The sequence below is a fragment of the Salvia splendens genome, chromosome 19, assembly GCF_004379255.2.
Source record: "Salvia splendens isolate huo1 chromosome 19, SspV2, whole genome shotgun sequence".
Classification (NCBI taxonomy): Eukaryota; Viridiplantae; Streptophyta; class Magnoliopsida; order Lamiales; family Lamiaceae; genus Salvia; species Salvia splendens.
The window spans coordinates 3529126-3539681 of NC_056050.1; the positions used below are offsets into that span (position 1 = coordinate 3529126).

A 10556-nucleotide genomic window follows, 5' to 3' on the forward strand; every position below is an offset into this window, starting at 1 on the left:
ATTGATTCATTTTTCGTCAATCATCCATTAAAATTAACATACGTCGCATCCCCTCTACCTGTCGACGTTGGCGACAATGTTGTTTGCTATGCGTTGAATCCCACGAGTTATATTTTCTGAAAAGTTACAAAAAAAAATAAATATGCACTCTCTCCGTCTCATTAAATATGCAACATTTGAGAATCAATATGAGTTTTTATGTAGTGTTTTGTGAGTTAATGAAGAGAGAGTAAAGTAAGAGAGATGAAAAAGTAGAGATAGAGATGTTTCTATTTTAGGAAACGTTTCATTTTTATTGGGACAAACTAAAAAGGAAAACGTTTCATTTCTAATGGGACGGACAGATAACATCTTCAATAGAAAAGAAAGTACTTTTATGATGTATACAGCACATACCATGTTCCCTCCCACACTAGATTGCTTACACGGCTGCCGTCATCCACCACCAAAACCAGACAAAAGCGCCATAACCGCTTCTCACCCAAACAAAACTACAAACTGACGTTCTATCGATGGAGATGGAGAATACAAACAAACAAATCATTTAATTCTTTTTCACAATAATCGAATTCAGATTCTATGTTGATGTAATTATCCGGTGACGATCAATTGCCACCACGTGTCACCGTTGATGCTCGCTAAATTCATCCAGATAGCCCTCAATTTTCCCTCCACAACTACCTCATCTCATCCCTATCCACACACACACACACGCACCCCTGCGTATTTTCTGTGTCACGTTTCGTTTCCTCGAATCGCGGTCCAACTATACCAGCTAATATCGTGGGCTATAGATACATTCCATTTGTATGTATATGTATAGATATGTGTGTTGGAGTGGCGGTTATTTTATAGAGTAGAGAGTGGCTTAATTCGCAGATTGAGATATACATACACTTTTTTGTACGTATAGGTTGGTTGTGTGGTGTTGTGTTGCGATGGATCACGCGGCGGATGCTCACCGTACGGATTTGATGACCATAACACGCTATGTGTTGAACGAGCAGTCCAAGCACCCGGAATCGCGCGGAGACTTCACCATCTTGCTTAGTCATATTGTTCTCGGTTGCAAATTCGTTTGCACTGCGGTTAACAAGGTTTGGAATTCGATTGTGTTGTTTCGTTTTGTTGACTGATATTGAGATTAGGTTTATTGGATTTTGGTTTTGATGTTTTGGGGATGTGATTTGGGGATTTTGGGATATTCACTGAAAATTGGGACGGTGAATTCAGGTGATTATGATGAGGATGAGATTGATTCTCGTTGCAGATTTGTGTTCCTTTTGATTGGAGATCTTTGATTTCATATTGAGTTTATAATTGAAAAATCATCACGCTGTTCCAGAGTTGCAGCTTCCTAGTGTTGTAGCAATTTGTGTTCACGGAATTTACTGATAGTGAATCTGATTTTGACTAGAATCGTTATTACTAGACGAATTCACAGGGTGTTGTGAAATGCCATTTATGAAATCTGTGTATTCACGATGACGTTCTTGGCTGATAAAAAACTTTTTATCCAGATAAAACCATTCTCAGGTTTCCCCAAATTCCACTTTTAGGCATTTACTGTGCTTCATAAAAGTGAACAAAAAGATTCTATTTGTGAAGAACGAACTTATGGTTGTGACGATCGAAAAGGAAATTAATGAAATGACAAGATGCAAGGAAGAACACAAGCGAATTACGTGGTTCGGCGTAAGCCTACATCCACGGGCAGAATCTGGTGTGTTTCTTTATTGATCACTCGAGAGATTACAAAACAAGAGCACTCAAACTCTCAAGAATTTACAAGATGAAAAACCCTCAACTCGCCCGAAAACTTCTTGCTTCGAGAGCTAAAAATGCACAGCTGAAAGATAACACTTCCTCTCTTGAATTCTCTCTCTATCACTTTTGATTTCTGTTGTTGTTAGTTCTGGAATGAATCGCAACTTCCTTAAGTAGTACCGATCAAGAAAAACCGCCGAACAGTTTCCTTTGCCGAACAGCTTCCTCTGCCGATCAGCTTCCTTTGCCGAACAGCTTCCTTTGCCGATCAGCTGCCTTTGCCGAACAGCTTTTGGCGAACACCTTTGGCGAACACCTTTTGCCGAACACCTTCTGGCGAACACCTTTTGGCGAACACCTTTTGCCGAACACCTTCTGGCGAACACCTTTTGGCGAACAGCTTCCTTTTGCCGAAAACGGTTATAACCGTTTCCAACGGCTAGTTTCTGTTTCGGTTCCCAACGGCTATTTCCTGACTTGATTCTTCCACCAGCTCAATCCGATCTTGACGAGCTCAAACACTAACAAATCCTCCACCTTTGAGCAATCTAAGATCCATCACCACCAGTTCCACCTTCCTTCACATACTTACAAATTTCGGACCACCCCAACCAAATCCAAGCAATGTCGGAACTTGGATCTCGGTAGGGCTTTAGTAAGTGCATCAGCCGCATTGTGCTCGGTGCTGACCTTCTCAATCTTCACCGCACCCTTCTCAACCTCATCTCGAATGAAATGCAGCCTCACGTCTATATGTTTGCTGCGTTCATGATATGTCTGATGTTTCGAAAGACAAATCGCGCTATTGCTGTCGCACTTGATCACAACATTCTCTTGCTTCACCCCAAAATCACCAACTATACCCCTAAGCCAGAAGCTTTCCTTTACTGCCTCAGCAAGAGCTATATACTCTGCCTCCGTCGTCGATAGAGCCACTACGGATTGGAGATTAGACTTCCAGCTCACCGCGGAGCCGAACAAGGTAAATATGTACCCAGATTGTGAGCGCCTATTATCAAGGTTAGCTGCATAATCTGAATCGCAAAACCCAATAATGCTATCCTTATCTCCTTCATTCTCTGATTTGAACATTATTCCCAGATCACTACTTCCTTTAAGATACTTGAGAATCCCTTTCAAAGCCAACCAGTGCTCTCTTCCCGGACAGGACATGTATCTGCTCACCACGCTTACCGCATGAGAAATATCAGGCCTTGTGCATATCATCATATACATCACACTCCCAACTATGTTGGAATAAGGTATCTGGCTCATCTCTCTTTCTTCTTGCTGATTTCTGGGACATTGTGATTTGGACAGCTTAGTCTGTTGTGATAGTGGAACTGAGGTTGTTCTACTCTTGTCAATCTGATATTTATGCAGTACTTTCTGAATGTAGCCTTCTTGGGACAACCACAACACCCTCTTATCTGCACTTCTGAATATATCCATTCCCAAAATCTTGCTAGCACTCCCCAGATCCTTGATTTCAAATCCCTTTTTCAATAAGGCTTTCACCCTATCTAGCTCCTGTCTATCTGGTCCAGCAAGCAAGATGTCGTCTACATATAATAGCAAATACACAGCAGGTCCCTCAGACTTTGATTTGAAGTAGACACAACTATCATATCTGGAATTTATAAATCCCATACTCTGCATATGTTCATCAAACTTGATATGCCATTGTCTACTTGCTTGCTTCAAACCGTATAGACTTTTCTTTAGTAGACAAACCTTATCTTCACTCCCATGTATCACAAATCCCTCTGGCTGATTCATGTATATAGTTTCCTCAAGCTCTCCATGAAGGAAGGCTGTCTTCACATCAAGTTGGTCCAAAAACCAACTTCTTTGAGTAACTATAGCTAGCAAAATTCTGATTGAGGCATGCTTTACCACTGGAGAAAATACTTCATTATAGTCTATTCCCTCCTCTTGTGTGAACCCCCGAGCTACAAGCCTAGCTTTGAACCTAATCTTGTTCCCAACCTCCAACTTTTTCTTGTATATCCACTTACAACTCACTGGTTTTTGTGTGGAAGGTCTCTTCACAAGCACCCATGTCTTGTTTTTGATCAGGGACTGTATTTCATCTATCATAGCCTCCATCCACTGCTTGCTCTCCTTAGAACTCATAGCTTCCTTGAAGCTTGAAGGCTCTGCATACTCTATGTTTTCTGCAACACATAGTGCATATAGCAAGCATTCTTCTTCACTGTATCTTGTAGATGGTTTAGGGATTCTTCTGACCCTATCTCTGGCTAGAACATAGTCACCCAAATCCTGCTGCTCAGGGTTCAACACATCAGCACCTGCTTCTTCTTGCTCACTATGATTTCCCATCTGCTGTTCAGGCTCAGCAGTTCTATCTGCTCCAGAAACCTCCACCTGAACTGATTCCTCAGCCTCCTCAGGTTCTGGAACACCCATCTCCACCATCCTCTCAGGCTCTGGTTCTTTCTCAGAATGAGATGGCCTCTGGCTCTCTTGAGCCTTTTCCAGAAATGGCATCCTACTTTCTTCAAATTGCACATCTCTAGAGATAATAACTTTCTGATTTCCTGGCTCTATGCACCACAGCCTGTAGCCCTTCACTCCCCTTTGGTATCCAATCATCACACATCTCAAGGCCCTTGGCTCCAACTTACTTTGCCTGATGTGTGCATAAGCCATACAACCAAAAATCTTCATATTCGAATAATCCATGGCCTTTCCATACCATCTCTGATCAGGAGTGTCAAAAGCTATAGCTGAAGAAGGGCTTCTATTGATGAGGACTGCTGCCATACTCACAGCCTCACCCCAGAATCTCTTAGCCATTCCAGAGCCAAAGAGCATACATCTAACTCGCTCTAGGATGGTTCTATTCATGCGCTCAGCGACTCCATTCTGTTGGGGATTAGATGGAGATGTCCTATGCCTCTTCATACCCTTCTGCTTGCAGAAAGAATCAAACTCCCCACTCAGAAACTCCAGCCCATTATCAGTTCTTAAACACTTCAAAGAACACCCTTTCTCCACTTCCACTTCCCTACACCACTCCTTGAATTTCATGAATGTCTCTGACTTTTCCTTCAAGATAAACACCCATAATTTTCTAGAAAAATCATCAATAATGGATAGAAAGTATCTACCTCCACCCAATGAAGCTGGTGTAGCTGGGCCCCACAAGTCACTGTGGGCATAGTCTAGTGGTGACCTTGAGCTGTGAATTCCTCTCCCATAGGGCAGTTTCTTACTCTTTCCGAGCACACATTGCTCACACAAACCCAACTGCTCATTGGGATTTTCCAGCTTAATCAGCTCCTTCTTGGCCAATTCTTTGATTCCATTTTCTCCCAAGTGTCCGAGTCTGAGATGCCACATTCTTAAGTCTAATACCAGATTCACAGATCCAGTAACCACACTTGCCTTTAGATAGTATAGGCTTCTCTTTCTCTCAGCCATCATAACAACATCACCATTCTTGATGATGTTCATAATCCCATCAGACAATATGCAATTATATCCTGCTGCATCCAACACTCCAATAGAGATCAAATTCCTCTTAATCTCTGGAATAAACCTCACACCAGTGAGTAACCTGATGGAGCCATCATGAAGTCTAAGCCTGATGGACCCAACTCCTCTGATTCTGCATATCTGGTCATTTCCTAACAAAACTGATCCAGCTGCATTCTTGATTTCCTCAAAATGACTTCTAGTTGGACACATGTGGAAGCTACATCCAGAATCCATGATCCATGGAAGTTCTTCCATGTCCTCAGTCACACACAGAGCCTCCGGGACCACCAACTCTTCTGCAATATCAGCATTGTTCCTGCCATTCTCTTCCTCGGCCTGCTTCTTCTTCCAAACCCAACAATTCTTCTTTATGTGGCCTGGTTTCTTGCAGTGATGGCATGATCTGGTCTCTTTCCAGTCAGCTGTCTTGTTTTTCCATGGCTTCTTCTGTGACTTTCTTTTCACATTCTTCTTGTGATCAGTAACACTCAGACTCTCAGACACCATTTCAGTGGACTTTGGATTAGATTTCTGGATTTCCTTGAGCTTTAAAGCAGAGTACACCTCTTCATATCCAATCTTGGACTCTCTACCAAGAAGTATAGCATCCTTGAAATGCTCATAACTTGGTGGCAAGGAATTCAACAACATCAGAGCCTTGTCCTCATCTTTAATCTCTTCATCAATGTTCTCAAGATCATCGATGCACTTCCCAAATTCTTCGAGCTGTTCCAACACACCTTTTCCATCAGCAATCTTGAAAGTGAGAAGTTTCTGCTTCAGGTGCAGCCGATTTGCCAAAGATTTGGCCATGTATAATGACTCCAACTTGGACCAAACTCCAGCCGCTGTCTCCTCCTTTGAAACTTCTCTGAGGACTCTGTCATTGAGGTTGAGTATCAAGGTACTATATGCCTTGTACTCTCTGTCTTGAGCCTTTGCCTTCTCCTTTTCATCAGGCTCGGGCTTCTCCCCCTCATTTCTGCCTCCACCATTTAGGGTTTCCCATAAACCCTGTTGCATCAAGATTGCTTTCATCTTCAGCCTCCATAGGCCAAAATCATTTCGGCCTGTGAACTTTTCAACATCAAACCTTGCTGCAGCCATTATTCAAACAGGTTGAGCGCCTTCTTGAGGACAAAGAAAGAACTCCCAAAACTTTGTGCCTTCTCGATCAATTCGTGGATTGAAGTTCCCACAGACGGCGCCACGTTGTGAAGAACGAACTTATGGTTGTGACGATCGAAAAGGAAATTAATGAAATGACAAGATGCAAGGAAGAACACAAGCGAATTACGTGGTTCGGCGTAAGCCTACATCCACGGGCAGAATCTGGTGTGTTTCTTTATTGATCACTCGAGAGATTACAAAACAAGAGCACTCAAACTCTCAAGAATTTACAAGATGGAAAACCCTCAACTCGCCCGAAAACTTCTTGCTTCGAGAGCTAAAAACGCACAGCTGAAAGATAACACTTCCTCTCTTGAATTCTCTCTCTATCACTTTTGATTTCTGTTGTTGTTTTTCTGGAATGAATCGCAACTTCCTTAAGTAGTACCGATCAAGAAAAACCGCCGAACAGTTTCCTTTGCCGAACAGCTTCCTCTGCCGATCAGCTTCCTTTGCCGAACAGCTTCCTTTGCCGATCAGCTGCCTTTGCCGAACAGCTTTTGGCGAACACCTTTGGCGAACACCTTTTGCCGAACACCTTCTGGCGAACACCTTTTGGCGAACACCTTTTGCCGAACACCTTCTGGCGAACACCTTTTGGCGAACAGCTTCCTTTTGCCGAAAACGGTTATAACCGTTTCCAACGGCTAGTTTCTGTTTCGGTTCCCAACGGCTATTTCCTGACTTGATTCTTCCACCAGCTCAATCCGATCTTGACGAGCTCAAACACTAACACTATTGGACCACAGTATAGATGCCTGATTGATTGTAATTTGGAAAAATATCCCCTGTTTGAATGGGGACCAGGATAGAATCTAATTCCTCATTATGGGCTCTGGGTTTTTTTTTTTTGCATTATTACATCCAAACCATTGATATTGTAGCTTGCACTTTACAGGCCGGTTTGGCCAAGCTCATAGGACTTGCCGGAGAGACCAATGTGCAGGTAAATTCCGGCAGCATTCATTTGGATGCGTATACTTTAGCCGTGATAGATCTTGCTATATGATGGGTTTGAGCTTGTTGCTGTTGTTTATGAAGGGGGAAGAGCAGAAGAAACTGGATGTTCTCTCAAATGAAGTCTTTGTCAAGGCATTAGTCAGCAGTGGCCGAACTGTATGTTGAATGCTTTTCACTCTTGAAATATATACGTAATTCTTTATGATTATTAATGTGTGAATCACTGGCAGTGCATCCTTGTCTCCGAAGAGGATGAAGAGGCCACATTTGTTGATCCAGCCCTGCGTGGAAAGTATGTGCCAGCACTCTTAACTAAAAGATGTAGTATAATATGTTGAATTCCTTGTCTGTTAACATATATGGTGGTGATGTTCACTTCACACTGAATATGCAGGTATTGTGTTGTGTTTGACCCGTTGGATGGATCATCCAACATCGACTGTGGTGTTTCTATTGGAACTGTATGATATCCCGGCAATTAGTGTCAGAGAACAATTTGTAGTAAACATGATATTTTGTTAATTAATTTGGTGATTCTCTTACGTTCAGATCTTCGGGATTTATGCAATCAATGACGGAGTTGACCCAAAGATAGAAGATGTCTTGCAGCCTGGGAAGAATATGGTAGCTGCAGGCTACTGTATGTATGGAAGCTCTTGCACGGTATGTCTGTTATATTTTTGATAAAAAAGAAGATAAAGGCTGTGGTTTTGCATGATGAATTCTTAGTCTCACCCTTTCTATTGATATACAGCTTGTTCTTAGTACTGGAAAGGGAGTTAATGGGTTCACACTCGATCCATCTCTTGGTGAATTCATATTGACTCACCCAGATATTAAGGTCGAATCTCCTCCCTCCCTATTTTACCAGTTTAAGCAATTTTGCACCTTAGATATGATTATCTTCTCACACGAGCACCATTGACATAATCCGTTGATAAAAGTTTTCTAGTACTCCCTCCGTCGGCCATAAGTTTAACTGTTTAAGTGATACATTTTGGGTGGATGGCTGAGAAAAGATATTGGCATACACTTATGGTAGGCAGATGCAGTACAACTTACAGTTTAGGAGCCTTTCAACTTGATACGATTTGCATACACTGAAAATGGTTTGGAAATCAGAATTTGGGTTTTGATGTTCTCATCTCCACTAAACCATGAAGTTTACATGTCCAAAGCAATGCCTCTGTTTTCTTTGATGTTTAACCACCTTATTTCTTTGGCAATTAACAAGGTTTTAACTTTTATTCTTCGATACAGATTCCCAAGAAAGGAAAAATTTATTCAGTCAATGAAGGAAATGCCAAGAATTGGGATGCACCAACCGCAAAGTATGTGCGATTGTAGATATTACCTTTATGTTAGTATTCAATTTTTGTAACTTACTATTATGCAAACTCCAGGTATGTGGAAAAATGCAAGTTTCCCCAAGATGGATCGCCAGCAAAATCTCTGCGATACATTGGAAGGTAATATGGAAACTTAATTCTGCAGAAACCTCTCAACACATGCTTTTTCGTCACTGATCTTGATGATGTAATGAAACAACTTATGTTCATGCTTTAAACTTTCATTCTCGTGCTCTTGTTTTCAGCATGGTGGCTGATGTCCACCGCACTTTGCTCTATGGAGGCATCTTTTTGTACCCAGCTGATAAGAAAAGCCCAAATGGGAAACTACGGTACAAAGCTCCAATACTTTTTTAAAGCGTAGTCACTAATCAAAAGGCATAAACTTATCAGGAAAATTTATGTGAAACAGGGTACTCTACGAAGTCTTCCCTATGTCGTATCTGATGGAACAAGCCGGTGGACAAGCATTTACGGGGAAACAAAGGGTAAGTGCTTGCATTTTTGGACAATCACAAAATGTTGTCAGGCTGTCTGACGGGTGTAGATCAAACTCATATTCGGTGCCATACTTGTAATTTCGTTGGTTTTGGTTGTGTTTGGATCCGGGGTCTGGGCAGTGACAGACAATAGATGGTCTGATACAAGATTTTTATTGCAGGCACTCGACTTGATTCCTACAAAGATACACGAGCGTTCACCGATATTCCTTGGTAGCTATGACGACGTTGAGGAGATCAAAGCGTTGTACGCTGCTGAAGGGCAAAAATAAAGAAATTGTAATTCTACTTTTCAATTACCCAGTTTGCAGATAAAACTCTTATCTGTAGTGATACATAATGCTATTCTTTAGAATATAGTTTCAGTTGGCTCCCCTATATATAATGCTTTATGATCTTTGTATCTCGCGTTTATGAATAACCATATCATAAAATTGTAAAATTAGAATACATGTTTCAAGTAGATAAAATCTGATAATCATGTTTATCGAAGATATGGTTAGACAAACAACTTTTTTTTTCTTGGGGGCAATCCATTGCATTGATTTTCGAAGCAATGTTAAAAACCAAAGTAATGGTTTCCCTTCATAAAGTGTTGGTGGGTTAAGGCATCAGCAATGGGGCGGGCACCGCCACGTCAGCATTTTATCTTCCTACCCTTTCACCTGCAGTGGAGTGCCCTATAAGCCGTCCTAAGGGGCGCCCTAAGCATTTTCTTTTATTTGAATATTTAAATAAATACAAAAATTGGAAAAAACCTTCATTTCATTTATAAAATTAATACATTACAATACGAATTAAAAAAAATACGCAAACTCAGCGACGACGGTTACGAGCCTACACTTCTTCAATCATGTCGTTCATGAGCTGAGCATGGTCTTGTTGGTTGCGCATTGAGGCATGTCTAGATAGAACCTCATTGAAGCCCGTCGGTAATCTTTGAGCGGGGGGAGAGGTCGCCGTGCTGGAGGAGCTAGATGCACCTTCATCATCGGTCCAATCGGTGATGCTCCCACCTTCATGTTCGACTATCATGTTGTGCAAGATAATGTACACATACATGACATCAACGAGGACTTCCTTGAACTAGAGACGCGCCGGCCCTTTCACTATTGCCCACCGTGATCGGAGCACACCAAATGCCCGCTCCACATCCTTCCGCCCCGCCTCCTGCTTTTGCGCAAATAAAACTCTCTTCTCACCGATTGAGCAACTGATCGTCTTCAGGAAAACAGGCCACTTGGGGTCTTCAGGAAAACAGGCCACTTGGGTATATGCCATCGGCCAAGTAGTACCCCATGTGGTA

At 41.9% G+C, this 10556-nt stretch overlaps 1 protein-coding gene across 2 annotated transcripts; it reads left to right on the forward strand.

Annotated features, from left to right (window-relative positions):
• Positions 1-492: 492 nt before the first annotated feature.
• LOC121780171 (fructose-1,6-bisphosphatase, cytosolic) lies at positions 493-9630 on the forward strand. 2 transcript variants are annotated; one of them, XM_042177684.1, is made up of 13 exons: positions 493-807; positions 914-1097; positions 7340-7387; positions 7483-7557; positions 7632-7693; positions 7796-7862; positions 7951-8064; positions 8156-8242; positions 8662-8732; positions 8805-8870; positions 8996-9082; positions 9163-9238; positions 9412-9630. In XM_042177684.1, exons 1-13 carry the CDS (start codon positions 632-634, stop codon positions 9520-9522), a joined length of 1224 nt encoding a protein of 407 aa, XP_042033618.1. In that variant the 5' UTR covers positions 493-631; the 3' UTR covers positions 9523-9630. The 2 variants fall into 2 exon arrangements, with proteins under 2 accessions (XP_042033618.1, XP_042033619.1); XM_042177685.1 differs by having other exon boundaries at positions 493-1097.
• The last annotated feature ends 926 nt before the right edge of the window (positions 9631-10556 follow it).